Source organism: Poecilia reticulata, chromosome 14 (genome assembly GCF_904066995.2).
Source record: "Poecilia reticulata chromosome 14, P_reticulata-male-v2, whole genome shotgun sequence".
Lineage (NCBI taxonomy): Eukaryota > Metazoa > Chordata > Actinopteri > Cyprinodontiformes > Poeciliidae > Poecilia > Poecilia reticulata.
In genome coordinates this window covers 13,617,830-13,636,834 of record NC_088843.1, presented here as the reverse complement: position 1 = coordinate 13,636,834, position 19,005 = coordinate 13,617,830, and the positions used below count along the sequence as shown (strand labels likewise).

General features: G+C 40.3%; 1 protein-coding gene across 2 annotated transcripts in view; it reads left to right on the top strand.

The window, feature by feature from the left end:
- LOC103475879 (roundabout homolog 2-like) overlaps positions 1 to 19,005 on the top strand; it is a 91,438-nt gene that overhangs the window by 59,598 nt on the left and 12,835 nt on the right. For both annotated transcript variants that reach the window (XM_081615622.1, XM_008427819.3), the window contains exons 9-20: positions 1,006 to 1,211; positions 3,234 to 3,315; positions 4,010 to 4,175; positions 4,718 to 4,884; positions 4,981 to 5,102; positions 6,263 to 6,494; positions 13,047 to 13,171; positions 13,271 to 13,442; positions 14,506 to 14,682; positions 16,307 to 16,333; positions 16,450 to 16,489; positions 18,434 to 18,561. In XM_081615622.1, the coding sequence (XP_081471748.1) occupies positions 1,006 to 1,211; positions 3,234 to 3,315; positions 4,010 to 4,175; positions 4,718 to 4,884; positions 4,981 to 5,102; positions 6,263 to 6,494; positions 13,047 to 13,171; positions 13,271 to 13,442; positions 14,506 to 14,682; positions 16,307 to 16,333; positions 16,450 to 16,489; positions 18,434 to 18,561 (1,644 nt within the window). The remainder of the gene's footprint in view (positions 1 to 1,005; positions 1,212 to 3,233; positions 3,316 to 4,009; positions 4,176 to 4,717; positions 4,885 to 4,980; positions 5,103 to 6,262; positions 6,495 to 13,046; positions 13,172 to 13,270; positions 13,443 to 14,505; positions 14,683 to 16,306; positions 16,334 to 16,449; positions 16,490 to 18,433; positions 18,562 to 19,005) is intronic.

The window sequence follows — 19,005 nt, the reverse complement described above, 5'->3', positions numbered from 1 at the left end:
ATGTTTATTCTCGAAGTCTGAAACAGTGTCCACATTACAGTAGACCTGTCCACCTCTTTCCAGTTGAAACCTGCGGTCTCACTCTTATCCAGAAACGACTGAAATCTTTAACACATCAGCGAATTCTCAGCACAGTGTCATTTTTAAGCAACTCTCTACATAAAACCAAACTATTAATCTCCTGTAACAGTCGCACCCGACTTCCCTTCTAGAACATTATGCTGCACTTCCCTGTACCTGATATTCTGCTAGAAATGCTGTCTGGCTCATTGTGCTGTGGGACTTGTGATAAAGGAAAAGACTTCGGGAGCATGCTGTACACTCTTCTGTGAATGGAGACTCACTTGATAACAGTGGTGAGGAAATTGGAAGCAAGGGGTAGTTACGAGGCTAGGAGAGAGATTCGGCACTCCAGAAATTACTGTTTCAAAGTCCGGAGGCTGTATCCTGCATGATATAACAAGCCCTAAAAAAAAACAAAAAAGAAAAGCTTTAAAAGAAGTGCCTCGTTGTTCGGCTTGGCATGCTAATTCAGAGTTTAGTTTTATCTGTGTTTGCTAGCGAATGGAGGGGGAGGGCGGAGTGCAGCCATGAGTCACGCAGTAGGATGAGGGAGGACAGGCATGAATGTGTGAGAGGTGTTACAAAGAAGCCATGGTAATTAGCACCACGGGTGAAGCATCGTTAATCCTCACCTAGTAATTAAAGCTCAAAGGTGTGTGATGCAGTGCCATGAGTACACCACCCCGATGCAGAAAGGCTGTGCAAAACAGTCACTTCCCCTCACAACAAATCCATCAGACTAGATGCTAACATGTTGGACGTGCAGCCGCTGATGTAATTATTGCAGCTGCAAATTAACACCTTGCGAGAAGGTCAGCTACCTTTTCCAGAACCGTAACAAGTAGTTAGAAGAGTGAGCTGCTGTTTTGCTCCATGAAAACCAAACAACAGTGGTAAGAAAAAATTTGAATAACACCGTTTGACATCGCCTTTTACCATCAGCCTCCAAGGGCCGCCCACCACCCATCATCCGACAGGGCCCGTCCAACCAAACGCAAGCTCTGGGAGGCGTGTCCATCCTCCGGTGCCAGGCCTCAGGAGATCCAGAGCCGACAGTCACCTGGAGGAAGAATGGGGCGAATCTGCTTGGACAAGACCCACGGTTTTCCTTACTCGAGCACGGCAGCCTTCAGATCCAGAACACAAGGGTGGGTTGAGTGGATTTTCCCGAAAAATAATTGTAGCTTATGTTTTCTTTGACACTGTTTATTGTTTTTCCACAGCCCTTAAAACAGTGCTTGTGCTTTGCTTCTTTGCAATGTCATACTTTTGCAGCTTTGTAAAGAACCTCAACAGGATAAAATCACACTTTTTCAACTATGCATCAATTTGCTATTCAAGCGGCTTAAAGTAATATTAAAATCTAGTTAGTCTAGTCAATATGCAGATCATTGTATGCCGATTCATCTTCACACATATCAAGAAAGTAGTTACTGCAACCAAAATACATTGAAAGGTTTGATAAATCTGAAATTTTATTTTAGGGAATATATGTTCAGGGTAGAATTATCCGGTTCAGGTTTGATCATTCCACATATTTCAGTTTTTCAGATTTAAAACCACATTGACCTTCTAGCTTGTTTATATTACCAGATGCTGGTCATATTCTAACAGCAACTAACCAGTGCAGAGTCAGACTTTACCTAAAATGATGTTGTTGTTTTTTTTATTAAATTACAAGATCGTGTGTCTCGATATTTGATTTCACCCCTAATTTTGACAAATCCAAAGATGCCAAAAAATCCCTAGCATAAAGCAGAAATTATAAGCGATAACTTATCATGTAGTCCCCCTGACTCTGGGTTAAACTGTTTTATAGAAAGCATTTGGCTGGGGAGCACGATGCTTTCACAAGCATCCCTTTCAGTTTGTCAAACCTGAAGTGTTAAACATAATTGCAGGAAAACAAGTTTCACCCAGAAGTGGTTCTGTCAGGTCCTCTAACCTGATGCAGCAGATGGGCTGTTAGACGGAACAATCTCAGAAGTCCTCCGTCGAAACCATCTGGAAAATAGGGACTTTCAAAAGTGCTTGTGATTGGATGGAGCACATGGTGGGAGAAAGCCACTGCTGTTGACGACAACGTCTAAAAGCTCCATGAAACTGACGAGGCAAAAATGCTGATGTGTCCCAACAAAATATGAAATGCTTTGCTTTGTCACAAGCTTGAGTATTATCTTAATTCAAAATCAAAAGCCACCAGAAGGACAAAAAAATCTGGATTATTATTGTTTCTATATTTGCGTGTCGAATCCGATGCTGCACTTTGAAGAATAAAGGGAGATTTGTTTGTTTGTCAGGTGATCTCAGCCGAGCGTAATTCAAGAGGACAAGTGCAGTCAGCTTGCTTTTAAAAGATGAATAGCAAGTATTGATTTTTATAAGTCGTTAAACGCTGCTTTTTGGTTTAAATCTCTGAGGCAGCAGTTCGACTCAAGGACTAGGGTGCAGGAACTGGTGAGTCGAGCCTGAAGGTGATGATATAATGGAGAATCTGCTGCACACAGTGTCATATTAAAGCACCACTCTTATGTCACTTCTTCCTCCTTTTGGGAGAAGGAGGTAGAGGAGTGACGTAAGTCTCCCTAAACGTTGTCGGTATTTAAAAAAAAAAAAAAATCGTCGTCATATTTCTCATTTCCTGTGTCAGCACTGGATATGGGAATGTTGATGGTTATGGGAATGGCATGTGACCACTATTGGAGAAAATCAATTAAGAAAATTAATGTGAGCTTTTAATGGCATCTCTCTTTTTTTTCTTTTTTCATTGGCCAATGGTAAAGTTTCCACTTATCCACTCTACAGATTTCCCCGTGCCAAATGCAGGCCAGGGGAGGTTAATGCGTTTTTACTGTTGTGCTGGCTGCAAACCTCCTTCAAAAGCCCAGACTGACGCAGGAGCTTGTAAAAGCCATCAGGGATCACAGTTACAAAGGCTGTTGCACTCAGCTGAATACGGGGACAGAGAACAAACTTGAAAGCAGTATCATGTGTGACATGGATCTGTGGAAAATATTTATGGGGTGGATTTAATCGGCGGCGCTGTCTTCCAACTGTTTGTTTTTTTAATGCTGTGTTGCAACGCCGGAATTAGACTGTCATGTAGGACATTAAATATGAGCTGAATAATAATAATATCATTAATAATAATCATAATGTGGCTTTCACAGCTGTCTGACTCCGGACTCTACACCTGTGTTGCCACCAGCTCCAGTGGAGAAACATCTTGGAGTGCCTACTTGGATGTCAAAGGTCCGTGGAATACCCCGTCCGACAGATTAACACACTGCCGCAGTACCTTGGAAGCGTATTTATACTCCTGGAACTTTTGTCACGTTTTGACACTTTACACCCATAAACCTCTGTTTTTAAAAGACATTTCATGTGGCAGGCCAAACACCATGTGATGCATAATTGAAATGTGAAAAGAAAATACATGGTTTTTAGATTTTTCTTTTTTTTTTTTTTTTTGAAAAAGGAAATCTGAAAAGTGTATGCATTCAAATACTTTTGTAAGTACTTTGCAGAGCAATTTGCTGCAAGATGCAAATCCAGCTGTAAGTGTTTGGAGGGGGGTGTTTCACACCAGCTTTGCTCATCTACAGACTAAAGTTTTGCTATCTGTTTCTTTGTGAAATATTTCAACTTCTGTCATAGTGAATGGAGAGTCTATGTTAATAACAATTTTACGGTTCAAATTCTTTAGACATGAACAGTAAAGTTGCACACCACATTTTTCAGCTATTTCTAAAACAAAGCAAAAAAATAAAACCATAAATCATTTTCCTTCAGCAGATCTTTCTGTTGGTCTATGACAAAATCCCAATCGAATGTAACGAAGTTCATTGTTGTAATCCAGCAAATTGTGAAAAAGTTCGAGGCGTATAAAACATAGCCTTCCCTTTGAGTTTGAGAGTTATTAATTCAGCCTCTCTTCCTTCCTCAGACTCCACTGACCTCATGGATTTCATGTCGCACAACACAACCGCCCTCCCCGGGCCGCCCTCCAAGCCAGAGGTCACTGACGTTACCAAGAGCAGTATCTCATTGTCATGGGAACCGGGGCCAGAGGCGGGTTCCCCAGTGTCCTCCTATGTCATTGAGGCTTTCGGGTATGTCTGTGACCTATGCCCACGAGCAACACTTAGTGACCCAAACTTTCATGGCAACAGCAGATGTAAGGGGTCTCTGTGGGGAATTCAAGCAAGCCAGGGCAGGTTCAAGCAAAACAAGTCTGCAATGTAAAAGTGAGGAAATACTCATGTGTTTGGGGGAGATCTACAGATTTCTGACCAAAGCCCATCTCTGGGACACAGGAGTCATCTCCTTCCTGAGCATTATGTTAGTGTTGGACATTCCCATTATGTCTATATTCGGATTTGACATGAAGAGATTAGCGAATCCGTATCTGTCTGAAAGTCGTGTTATTTTTGGAACTTTGTAGCAACATTTGAGCAGCACTTACATGGAACTCCATAGCAGTGGCGCATACGTCCGAAAAAATCTATGCTCTTCTGGCTTACCGGGAGATTATATTATGCATGCCGCATTATTAGATGCAGAGAAATGCTGCCTATCTTCCTCAGCAACAGAAACACAAGGCACATAGGCAGTAGTCTATTGCGTGTTTAATTTGATTCATTCTTTATTACAGTCAGTCAGTGAGTAACAGCTGGCAAACAGTGGCCGACCACGTGAAGACCACCGAGTTTACCGTCAAGGACCTACGACCAAACACCGTGTACCTGTTCATCATACGAGCTGTGAATGCTCAAGGACTCGGGGATCCAAGCCCAATGTCTGAGCCCGTCCGGACGCAAGGTGAGAAGATAAGACTGAACTGCAATAAATCATTTGTGTTAATTATCTTTGACCTACGTGGCTGCATCTCTCTCTTTTTTGTCCCCTCTCCCTCAGACATTAGTCCCACAGTGCAGGGCGTAGACCATCGTCGTGTGCAGAAGGAGCTGGGAGATGTTGTGGTCAACATGCATAATCCTGTGGTCCTCAGCTCCACTTCAGTGCAGGTCACGTGGACGGTGAGAATATGTAAAATTAGGGGAAAAAGCTTAAAGCTGAGCATTTTATCCCTCTTTGTCAATGCGACGAAAACCAGCTTAAGCTTTCTGCTTTTGCGCGCCTGTGTGTTTTGAGCAAGTTGGCATATGTGGGGCGAGAATGTCATCACTGGTACACATTCAGTGTGAACACCTGCTGTTTAAATTGGTTTGAGGTGAAGCTAAAATAAAGACTAATGTTTGTGTTCAGGCTAAATACATCACCATTAGGAATTGCATGCCCCACCTTTGAGTGCAGTCTGCAGGCAACACTTTATCCAGGGAATAATATTTTACTCTGCTGGCAGGGTCTCTATGGCACCTTCCAGAGTAGTACACATCAGATAGGTTGGAACCAGACTGTTACCTAATGCTTTCCAAAAATGCCATCCGTGTGTGATAAACCAGATTTTTTGAAACAGAATGGTTACACAAGCGCTTGATCTTTGTCCATTTTTGATAAGAACTAGCATATTAATTACTGCCACAGGTTTAATTGTCAAAGCCGGATAGAGCCAGGATTGATTTGGCCTAATTTTTAAGAAAGAAAAAAAAAACTAATAAAAAGAACAAAAAAAACAAACTTTTGCTGAATGCAATAAAAGTCCCGAGAGAAGGATTGCATGCATAAATTTACTGTTTTTCCAATTTCTAATATTGTATATCTAATAACATTAATTTGGCATTCCGCTACACAAGATGAAAATAGTGTCACTGGCCCAGTTTCCTGCTGGTTTTCCTCATTTCATACTTATTAGATCACAGGTCCAATCTCAACTCAACCATTTCTTATCCACAGGGTCATTCTGGGGATATGCTGGAAAAAGTTAATGTTTTTCTGAGGAAGAAGATTATGCGGGTTGTCCACAGTTTGTCAATTATAGCCGCACATTTCAATAATTTAATTGACATTTAATGTCGTAAATCAATACAATATAGTGCATAATGTCTGAAGAGGAGGGAAGTTTTCATACAAACACATTTGTTAAAGGTGTGCCATGCATTTACAGCCTTTATTCTGATACCTAATGACTTTAAAAGGTTATCTAATTAGTATAATTTGTAAATAAAGACCTTAGTCTCTGTTTCTAAGTAACTAAGCATTCGGATGACTGTCGATTCCCTTCTATCCCTGCCTAAAGGTGGAAAACCCATCCCAGTTTATTCAAGGCTATCGGGTTCTGTACCGACAAACCTCTGGGCTGCCCTCTCCTGGGCCCTGGCAGATCCAGGACGTGAGGATTGCCTCGGAGAGGGACGTCACACTGCCTGGTCTGAACAAAGGCATCGTCTATGAGATCAAGGTGCGACCGTACTTCAATGAGTTCCAGGGGGCGGACAGCGAATCCATGACGGCGCGCACCATGGAAGAAGGTAAGCGGCGAAGATGTATTTGCCTCTCTGGCGAAATCGTTGTCTTTTCAGCTTAATGATAGCGAAAATAATTTGGCATGGAGCTGTTAATCCACAAGCAACTGGTCTCACGTTGCGTTTCGATCTACTTTTGTGTTCAGTTGCCACTGGTAAAGGCTTCGTGGTTTGATAGTAATGGATAATGGCATTTCAAGTACACCCACCCACCCACACTTACTGGTGCGGTGTTATATCCCCTGTGTGTGAAAACAGGTCTCCGAGACAGCACAGTGGGGCTCTGTGACAACTTAAGGCCTGTGTGGAATGGTGGGCAGAGGGGGAGGGCAGAAACTATCTCTTGTGACTGAAGCTCAGTTAACTGGGAAAGCTCTGTTTAGCTCTGGACCCCTGCTGCCATATTCCTGTCCAGACATGCATTATATGAACCCCCGTTGCTAACATGTTTACCAATCAGCCTTAAGGGTGATAACACTTGTCTGTTTCCTTGTAGCTCTGCTGTTGTGTAAGTCAATTGATCAACTACTTGTCTCTCTTGTCTAAGGTGTTTGTTGCACAAACTGAATATAACATGGTGGCAGAAAAGTCTAAAAAAATATGTGAAGTTATTCTGTGTGCGTGCGTGCGTGCGTGCGTGCGTGCGTGCGTGCGTGCGTGCGTGCGTGTGTGTGTGAGTTGTTCTATTGACACATCTTTGGAAAAATTGTTATACACTTTGAAGTTATTCACATTTTGGAATCATACATGGCACTTTTTCTTTCTTTTTTTAAATTATTTTACCAATAACATTTATAAATAGTTCAGCCTGCAAATGTATTCACCCCCTTCTGTCTGATATTCTGAATTAAGATTCAGGAAAATTAATTATCTTCATAATGACCTATCTAGTACTGTGTAAAAAATTTATGTCAGTGTTGTTACAGAGTTTTATGTATCAGCCAGGCTCTTGAAGGCTAAGTAACACACTTTACAGGTAAGCAATAAGGTTCTTGGAGATGTTAACAGCGGGATTAGTTTATGAGGCAAAATCTCAAGATTTGAGCACATCACTGTTTACTAAAACAGATGCACAGATTAGGGAGAGAATTTACCCGCAAAGTAGATAAGAGGCTCATTGCTAAAGCTAGGGGAGGTAAATATATTGAAAGGCCTGATGGAAGAATCATTTGACAGAACAATCATTCATATGGTATTCCACAAATATGGCTCTGATGGAGATTGGAAGAGAAAGCCACTGGTGATAGAAAGCCAGAAGGTCCCATTACAGCTTGCCACAGGACACAGTAATTGTGTGGAAGACAGCGCGTGTGGAGGTAGAAACTTTAGTAATGAGGCAGGAAAAGGCAGCTTGGTTGACACTCAGGAGTTAATTTAAAACAAGGAAGAAGAATTTCAGGACAAAGCACAGCCCTCCTTAACTCTGCTGAAAAAGACAGTGGCTCCCTGTGCAAAGCACCTAACTCCAAGTTGCCATACGACCTGTGTACATGTATAAACTTTGTGTGAGTACGATTGGGTGAATGTGGCTCTTGTGTAAGCCACTTTACATGGTCAGTATAACAAAAAATGTTTTATATAAATTAAGTCCATCTATAAACATGAACAAACATTTTGGTTACAACAGAGTTCTTGTTCTCAGTTAACAATATAGTTATCAATTTTGTCTTATTGATACACCCTTATGAATTTGTTGTCTTGAAGAATATGCCAAACTACATATTAAGCAATACTGTTCAGTCCATGTTAGCCACTCTTTCAAATATTGAATTAACATCAATAGCCGCCTCATTCGGCTCGACACTTCTCTTATTTTTAATGTAGGATGGTTTTTTTACAGCACAGGTATTTTCCGGTAAGTGATTGAGTAACATTTAAAACTTCTACAGAGTCCACGCCTCCAGGAAGCAATCGTTTCTCAATAGCCGAACGAGGTCGGACTCCTTTGTACGAAGCAAACAGCGTAGAACAAGGTGATGTTTTTTTTTTTTTTTACCAGGCTAAATAAAAGGTAAAAACATGCCATTATTAGGCATTAGAAGAAGGTTCACATTCCAGCATCACAATACCTCTAAACATATAAACGGAGCAATAATAATGGTTTAGATCAAAACATGATGATGTGTTAGAATGGCTCATCAGTCAAAGTCAGGTCTAAATGCGCTTGTCAAATAAGTATTTAGATTTAAACCAAATTGAAAGCCAAGCATCATTTTCTTCCACTTAACAGTTCTGCACTAATTTTGCTGGTTTATCACAAAAAAATCATTTGTGGCTGTTAGATGATAAAATGGGCTATGTTTACTTTTGCATCACTTTGAATATCTGAAATATTTGTAAACAAACAGTTTATTCCTTATGGTTCATATAGGTTGGGAAACACTGAATAATGAAATTTCATGTAGAAGAACAATACATAAAGCAGATTTAGGTGTTCATAATAAAAATGAATCCAAAGTCCAATCTTTTTTCTGAGTATCCTTTGAGCAGTCACTGGATCTGCTGACATGCTCTTGAACTAATATAATTGGATCTACAGCATGCTTAGAACACAGCTATAGCCAGCTCCTCTCTTACAAACGATTCTCCCCAAGGACAAGAATGAATTATCGTGACTCATTCACATTACCCCTTTTACCTCCGAGTGACTCAAAGGAAACTTCAGTTCTCTGCGATCAGGTATGTCACTTGGACTGCAGCAGAAGCAGTTTGCACTTTGACAAAGCTGGGGACGAGATCATTGATATTTGTCCGGTGCGTCTGTGTTTGACCGTGAAAAAATCACAAGGCCTTCCCAGAAGAAAGGCGAGCTAAAACTATACCAACAACTGATGCAGAAAGAAAGCCTCACCTCACTGGGGCCCAATTAAAATGGCCACACAGGATCACTGGAGGTTATTCTCCCACTGGGACACATGCTGTATTTACTTGAGATACTGGGAGTGAGGTGGTGTGGTACTGGAAGCAAAGGCTTGATCCACCCATTATCCAGAGCCCAAGATGTGTATAGCAGAGTTCTGCAGAAATATCAGTAAAAGACACTTGTTATGCTTCAAAGACACATTGGCAGCTTGGCTCTCCTTCTGCAAAACTTGATTATGTCTCAGGGTAATAAATAAAAAAAATCCGTACTCCTGGGCTGTGATACCTAATGAAATGATAAAAGGGAAAATGTTTGCTAGGTTCATTGATCTTTAAAGCACTTAAGTGAATTGTTGGTCAGGCTTTTTTCCACCATCACTGTCATCTATATGAGCCTCAGGCTCTCCAACACTGTCATTGACAAATTAAAAGAAATAATAATGCACTAGGGAAAGAGTCACCTGTAACTTTGAAGAAGAGAATGACAAATAAATGTTTAAAATTTGGGTTGTTCTTTATTTTGCAAGAGGAAAGACATGGGCATCCGTTATGGAATAAATCTTATAGAAACACATTTACCAGCCCCTTTTGTAAGGTACGCATTGCTTGTACCTGCAAACTAACAATTAGGTTGCAATTTTTTTCCCCAAAACCAATTATGCTAACTGCCCCATACCCTGTACATCAGAACATTAAGCAGCTTCAGAGGTTTTAGTTTAACTGCACAGATGAATAAATAAAAAATGTTCTCTTAAACGCATGACTTCTTTCAAATAAGCCAACAGCTATGCTGGTTATCAGCCTGATACATGCAGACAAGAAAGATGCACTTTGACATTTTGCGCTGTTGTGATCATTTCTAGTAATGTTATCTTGAGTCATTACTGGTATTGTAGCCATTATTCATCTTGAAGGAGTCTCCTCATACCTCTAAGGGTTTCAGGACTATACTTAATGCTTCCTGCCTTCTAATGCAGAGCGCTTTTACGTGACTGGAAAACCTCCATCTTCTTGAGGCAGGTTATCTGAAATGAAATCTGAAAGCAAAGAGGGAAAGGATTTGCCTAATGGTGCATTTTCATCGATAATTAGAAATACAAGTAGTCCTATGTTAAATCCCTTATATGGCATGATCTCATTTTCTTTGAACTACAGAGTGGAACAGATTGCACGTCTGAGCAAATAGTTTGATTACTTTTTTTTTGTAGGAATATTAATTTTTTGCTTAAAGAATAATGATAAAATAGATTTGTAATATTTTGAACATTATGTGTACCAATGCCAAAAACATGGCAGCACACCTATCATTTTGTATTCAGTTATTTAACTACAGTGCTGTGGAAAAGTATCATTTGAATGAATTTGGATTATTGTGGGAGTGGTAAGGGTTAGTTTTCTTGCTTTGTTTTTTTTTTCTTTTCTGTCACAGTTAAATGCTTAAGTAAATCTTATGATCTGAAAATTACTGACTAACCTGTTATAGAAAGTAATTGTTTCCTTAATATACAAACTTGCGATCAAACCCTTGCCAGCAACAACTTTCATCTCCACGTTTCAAAATGTCCAGGTTTGAAGGAGCAAATTAACCGAAGGTCATCAAACTACCTCTAAACTTGTTCCAATGTTTTTTTTTCTCAAAGTCTTGGCAATTCTCAAGATGTTTTGTTCTTTCCACTTTTTTTTTTTGCAAACGTGCAACAGATCTTTATGTTCTTTTTGACCTTGCAATTTCCTGCGGATGCTACATTTTGAAGTAATTCTTGGTTGGCTAGCATCTCCTCGCATTTTTATTTCACTTACAAATAATGTGACTGAATGTGATTTGCTGTAGTCTCAAAGTCTCAGAAATGGCTTTTCAGACTGTAGATGTCAGCGACTTTGTTTCTTATTGAATGCAGCATGGCGTCTGGCTTTTTAAGAAGCTTGAACTTGCATTCTGCTGCCAAATAAGATCTATTGAAGTGATTTCTTGCTTCTACAGAGCAAGCAATAATCAGGCATGGGCAAAACTTTAAAAATGTAAATACAGAAATAAAATTGTAAGGGCATCACCTACTTTTTTAAAGGCTATATTATAAACAACAATACATTAAAGGAATACCTTGTTTATGTGATGAGTGTAGACAGTTATATTGTACAAGACTGAGTATATGTGTGTCCATTTGCGTAGTTGTCCTAGTAAGTCTCTCCAACAAGAACAACTAAATGTATAAATTCAACAAAGTAGTTTGAAATATTTCGGTAAAAGTATTAGATGATATTGTGTGATGAGGGCGAATTTATTGCCATGCCGCCAAATACTCTGCAGGGATGCTATGTCTGTCAGAACCTTCTCTTTAAGTACAAGCTAACTAAATCAAGTCGGTATTGCATTACGAGCAGAGCCAGATGCTGAGCTCTCATGCCTAATACAAGCCCTACAGGACTTAATGTTTCCTCTGAAAGATACTTGTTTGTGCTTCCTACCTGCTCGTTTTCAGATGCAAGTCCATCTGTGATATGGACTCACATCTGCAGCCTGGCCAAGATAATGCATCACCTGCTCTGGCCTCTCCACGCAGCTTTAAAAGTGCCAGCCTTGCGCGCTATCTCTGTAAGGTGCAGAGAGAGTTATTATTTTACTGCCTCTTAATCGGGGTCAGAGTAGTTCTCTTATCCTCTCAGACAGAACATAACGCTACTTTAATGGAAATTATGAGAAACTACTCTTATGTGCCTGGAACTACCCTTTTTTGAGCAAGAGGAGATGATTTGTTTAGTTGCGCAAACCCCGTGCTTGCCTCTCTCCCACCTGTTTTCCCTCTAAATCTTTGAGCTCTTCAAATAGGTTACCGGGCTAATTTGGTGCTTTAAAAAAAAGAAAAAGAAGAAAGAAATAAGCCAAACTTATTAACAAGAGAGAATTTTTTCCCTATAGGGCTCCATATTTGTGGCGATGAACCATCTCATCTTTTTCTTGGCATGGGGTGTATGTGTTCATATCTAAACTTGCTGATCTTCTTGGAATGGCTGTCATTTTTGCAATTAAGAAAAGCACATTTTGGACCTCAAACACTTGGCCTGTGTCACTCAGGATGCCATTAAGATATTGGAATCTTCTACTCTGTGAGATGAATTGTTTTAGAGCCCATCTGCCAGACTATATTTGAAAGTACCTTGTTGTGGGACTTACTGTATGAATATGAATTGCGGCAGAGAGTGAGACAATTTCTGCTTTAACATGATAAGTAATATCCAAGACCTTGCTTCCTTTTATAATATCAATAAGTTATTTCCTTGTGTTTTTTTATTAAAACTGGTTTTTACATGGAAGTTGCTCTTTGGACCTCTTTATCCCTTTGACTAAAAATAACAAAGAACCAACTAATGTCTTTCAAATATAAATATAATAACAAGTGCAGGTTTTTAATACTAGTTCCTTTCTTGTCATGGAATAATTTCACTGAATCTTCATGACAGAAGATGAAAATGACTCTTCTTGGTTTTTTACAAGTTAAAATCTAAAAGGCTCCTCATTGACCCATATGTGCTCTATTTACCTCTAAATAAGATGCGTCCAGGACTCTGGTTGTAACTCTGGAGGTGTTGCAGATATTTATAAAATGCCAATAAAATATATTGTAGTTAGATAAAAGGGTTGTGAATATGTTTGCTAGCTGCTGTAACTCACACTGATCCCCACTCTGACCCCTTTAGCTCCCAGTGCCCCTCCACAGCAAGTGGCGGTGTTGACAGTGGGGAGCCATAACAGCACATCCATCAGCGTGTCATGGGACCCCCCTCCCTCCGACCAACAGAACGGCATCATCCAGGAGTACAAGGTAGGTGCAGCTCACCCCTCCCCACCCAGACTCACTTTCCTCAGTCATGTGTAACAAAACATTACGCTGAATTCTGTCGACTGCGTCTGTCTGTGTCAGATCTGGTGTTTGGCCAACGATACACGCCTTCACATCAACAAGTCTGTGGACGCCACCATCCGTTCAGTTGTCGTCGGGGGTCTTCAGGCTGGAGTGCAGTACCGCGTGGAGGTGGCGGCAGGCACCAGCGCCGGGGTGGGGGTCAGAAGCAAACCCCAGCTCATCATTTTGGGTAATCCACTCCCACTCCCGATCCTGGGGTCAAATGAAATGACCTTATAATGGGGGGGGGTACCTGGGTCTCTATAGCAGATCAGGAGTCTGGAAAAATGATTTAGCAATTTATCGCCCCAGAAGAAAGAAGATTGTGCTTTACAACGCAGGCATCTGTGGAGAAATCAATAGTGATTCATTAAGTGTAGTGTCTGGTAACACCGTGCCAAGTACTGTTAGCCATATCAATAATCCTCCTCAATATGTGGGCAGCTGGTGCTAACACATTGAAGGCTGTGTTTTTGTAGGAGCTTATCAGCCTATCACATCTTCTGAAATAGCCAAAGGATGCCCAGACTATATAAGCCCTGAATCAATATCGCAGACCAGGCCAGATGCTCTTCATCTATGACTTTTGACTGATATATAATAACACCCTTAACACACAGAGAAGGGGAAGCAGGTCGGCGGACTGAGGCTTAATGATGGAGAATGTACGTTCGTTTTTGCGTGTGTGTGTGTGCGTGCGTGTGTGTGTGTGTGTTTGAAAGGGGAGGGGGAATCTGCTGCTGGAGACTGTGAATCTAATTTCACAGCACAGTAGCTGCAACAGAAAAATCAAACTCTGTCGGAGCTGCTCTGTCAATCTCATGTCTTGCAGCTCAAGTTGATAAGTGCACCGCTGAATTGATTAAGTCTATATTGGATGCACTGATGCCATTTTATTTTTTTTCTTATTTTGTTTTATTCTCACAGATTTTTTTTCTTTCCCCTTGTTTTCGGTTGACCTCTCTTGCTGTCCATCTGTTCGAGAAGTTGTCATGATTTTCTCTGTACTGCATATTCAGAATTTTCATTCCCCTCCAAATATATGTAAAGACTATATATATATATGTACATATATATAGTCTTTTTTTTACTTTACCTTTATAGTATGCAGAGGGTTTGTGTTATTCTTCCTCATGACAGCTAAACTGTGTGATATTCATGTTTTGTTTTCACTGAGGCATCATTTGGCATTCAGATGTTCCCCTTGTGTCTTTTCCGTCTGTGTGCATGTGAAACTTCTGCTGTGCCTTCAGGTGGAGAACTGAAGGATGTGATGACAGGATCGGAGGGCAACAACAGCATCTCAGACGTGGTGAAGCAGCCAGCTTTCATCGCTGGTTTGGGAGGGGCCTGCTGGATTGTCCTCATGGGCTTCAGTGCTTGGCTGTACTGGAGGAGAAAAAAGAGGAAAGGACTAAGCAACTATGCAGGTAAAAAAAAAAAAAACTTCCCTCGTGCTTCTAAATCAACACAAGATCTCAAAGCACAGTAGGTCTCTCGCCTGCAGCGGAAGCTGATGTCGTCACAGATGTGACTCCATTTGAGGTGGCTAAAGTGCAGAACAAAAGAAAATATATTCTACACAGATGGAAATAGGCCCTATTTACTTTAATTCACTGTGCAGCCATGTGTATCAGCTCTGCTGAGTTCCATCAGCGCCACACCTCAACACTCTGATACATTCATGCGAGATAAGTAATTTAACATCTATTTCCATTATCAGACTATGGCTGGTGGTGTTTGTCTATTAACATTAGGTACGTCTAGGTTTAGGTATTAAAAAAAATAAATAAAAAAATCTCTTACTATTCCACAGATCAACCCCCAAGCCTTATGCATTTATGATTATGGAGCTACAGCTTGTACTCATTATTTAGAGACTGATTAATTACCAAAATTCAGTAGGGATTTATATCATCCCATCTATCCAATTAAATGTGTTCATCTGCATTCTAAGACATCCTGTTTACCAGGAATGTCCCAATACAAATCAGTCATTAAAGAATAGGCTTTTGCCCACTCAGTCCCAGTACCATACTTCATTAAAATCAATGTCTTGTGTAGCCTATGTTTAGAAACACTAGCTTTAAATAGCACTGAAGTTTCTCAATAGATATCATCACACTACACTACACTCACTTATCACTGATGCACATTATACTGCTATTTCTTCTCTCTTCTTTCTAGAGAATGACAGACTTTATTACAAAAGTAGTTTTTGTAGGACATTCTGCTCAAACGTACTGTTAGCTTAAGAAAGCTAATAGCATTATTTTTCTTCAATTTACAGCTGGTGTTCAATTTATTTACTCATTGCTCCTGCCGATGAGGTTCTTGATGTGCTAAGCTAATATTAGCATGTTTACTTCCCGTTAATCTTATAGCATAGTTTAATGCGGTTCCAGTTAATTATGCATGGATAAAGTAACAGTAACTTTTTTAATCAAGCACTTTTTTTTTGGAATGTGTTAAAATGTTTTGACCAGGCATGTTTGCCACAGATTATAGGTCCCAGCAACAGTCTCTCTGTCACAAATGCTATAAAGTGTAAAATTATTTTTAAGCTTAAAATCAGCCACATAAAATATAGCTACAAGGTATGCTACATTGTAGCATACCTTCATAAGGACCTTGATCTCCCGCTGGTTACATTACTATATATATATTTTCACAGTTCTTTGCCCTTTTTCACTCTCAATATAATTGTCTATGAATTTATGTAAGATTTTCCTACAGTAACATCAGATTTCACATAAAACATACAGAAACATGGTCCTATCTTACTAGAAATTTGTTTTTGCTGCCTTTTAGGGAGTTGAATTTTGTAACATGTCAAGATAATTATTGTTACTCAGTGCTAGTATGAAGATATTCACATTAATTTTTGTTAAAGTCTGATTGTCATAAGAAACAAATAAACAAGACAAAATGGACATAATCAGTTGAATTTCCTTTAGCTGTAGCCCAGTGGCTTCTGTCTTATACGTACACTTGAAATTCATGAATCACCTTCTATACTATTTCACCCCACTTTCTTGTCTCTTTGAATTACAGTTCAGTCCTTCACCTTTACTCGAGCTGGTACGTCTCCATATTGTGTGTTAATAAAAAAATATGAAACTCTTGAGCTGCTCCACAATGGACAAGACTGCAGATTAATTCTTTCTCTCTTTTCTCACTTTTTTTCCCCCTTCAAGTTACGTTCCAAAGAGACCGAGGCCTAATCAGAAATGGAAGGTGAGAGTTTAAATTTTTCAAACCAAGGAGCTCGCGCTGAAGGAGCTTTCCTGCTGACATTTCAGCGTTCTGGCTGGCTCGAGCCCCATTGTAAAACCTGAAATGAAGAGTTCTCTTGTGATGAATGGAATTTGCATACTCCCTTCTCCCCTGCTTATTCATACTGTATCGGTGTATGATTCGTGCTGGTGTTCGCTTGATGAAATCATTAATCACTCCTTTGAAGTGAGTGCTAGCAATTAATGCAGGTGGGCAGCTGTTTCAGTCGCTGCCTCTCTCTGCTCGTGTTGAGGTTGCTGGCAGAGTGAGAGGTCGCAGGGGGAGAGGAGAGGAGATGAATGTGATGTTTTAAAAAGCTCAGCACAGCAGACAGTCACGGTACGTACAGTGCAGAACATAGACGTAAAAGAGCAGCAAGTCGTGACCTGGAGACTCTTCTAAGTGGAGCTTTAAATTCTAAAAAATCTCCAGTGAAAATGTTTGTCCACTGGGATGTTTTCTGTAAAGCTTTTCTTGTAAAACCACTTTTTTTCCCCCCACTAACAATTTTAGCTGATTCCAATCTCTCGCTAAGAGCTACAATAATTTTCACAGCTTTCCTTTCCAGTGACAGTCATTAAATACTCATATTTGGAGCATAAGTCTCTTTGCGTGTGTAAAAGGGAAGTCATTATAAAAAAAATAGCTTTACTTCTATTTAATAGTAAAGATAAAAAGTTCAGAATTAAAACTATAACTCCAGCTCATATGAAGGGACAACATACAATAGTGGTTTTATGAAATGGCAATGACACATGATTTTTAAGAAACATCTTTGGAAATACAAAGAATTTCCTTCTATGGTTTTAAAAGATAAATTTGACATAAGGTGTGACCAGCCTAAGTGTAGCAAGATAATCAAATGTAGTCCTTACTGATAAAAAAAACAACTTTTAGTTTAGTTACCAATATAAATCTATGAAGTCTATGTGTCTAAGTCAACTTTAGACACCACACTGATACAGCTGTTGCTGAAATTCCTGCAGCAACAGCTTCCGCATTGAGTGCTTCTGCATTGTGCATTCAAGTAAAAAAAAATGTGATGTTTGAGTTATTAAATTGAGCTGAAAATCTGGACATGAGCTGGTTTCTTTATACGTTTCTTGCTCTAATCACATTGCAGCAAAATGTTCCAAGTAAAAGCCTGCTCTGTTTCCTGGAGAGTAGAACCTAATGAAAAATTCACTATATAGTGGCACATAAAACATATGAGCACAGAATGTTTGCTGAATGTGCAGGCATCAGCAGTGTCTTGCCATTTTCACTGTAGCTCATTTGAAAGGGCAGGTAATTGTTTTGTTGTTTTGTTTTGTTTTGTCCACACCTCTCAGTCCAACTTACAACTTTCCCACCTTTATCTCAAATGCATGCATTCTTACCTTTAATAAGCACAAAATGACGTACTAGGTTTTTTTTCACTTAAACCACCAAATGGGCTATTCGCTGTCTCTGTTGCCATGGAGACGGCACTCCGGTGTGGCTGATCTGCCAGGGGCTGTCTATGATTCTCAATTTAAAATGTAAATTTCTGTTGTGCTAAGGCTCTAAAGTGGATTTAGTGTGTGTTTAGACCTGCCGTGTTTCTCGAGGGGGAGAGCGAGGTGAAGAAGAGGGGTGGGGTGGTTAGAATCAGTAACGGGGGGGAGGGGCTGATTTATAGACTTGCCATTTTATGTCTCTCTGTTGTTTATTGTTGCCTCTGTGCTGGGGCAGCTCCACGGTCGAGAATATGCTGAATGAGTTTTCACATCAATTTGTTGTTGATGCAGCAGGAAGAAAATGAGCATCACCGTTGCATATGGGAAGCTGAGTAACAATGTAACAGCTTCTCCCACCCTCTCATTCCTGTGTTGTTTTTTTCTTTTCTTTTTTTTTTTTGTCAAACTCCAAACGTCCTCATTACAGTCGCCCGGGGCTTTTGAAAGCGGGCGATCCGGGCCTTCCCTGGTTGGCTGACTCGTGGCCTTCTACAAGCCTCCCGGCGAACGGAGGCTTAGGGAGTCCAAAGAGTGGCAACAACTTTGGCCGAGGAGGTAAGAAACACGAGCGGCGTCGAGAGAGGGGAGGGCAGATGCGGTATTAGCAATGCCTTGGTGGACAGTTTTGACGTTCATCCTTTGGGAAGCATCATGACAGCGCATCGCATTTGCAAACACATGCATCCGAATTAACAGAGCCTCTGAGGGGTTGCATTCTCCTGATTTGATTTGACAAGCTTGATATTTGGCTTAATTTTATTTATTTTTTGCTGTTTAGATATATTTTTGGCAGCCCTTCTCTTGCTGTTGTGCATGTTCCAAGCTTGCATGAGATTGATACTCCAGGTTCGTGGTTTTAATTTGAGTGCTATGATTTAAACTAGTGAGCTACAGGCTCCTGTTCTGTGAAAAACAGTGGAGCTGAAGGTTAGCGCGGTTTGAATATCCCCTCTTGTGAACACTCCACCAGGCTCCCACCGAGCGTTGCATGCTAATTAT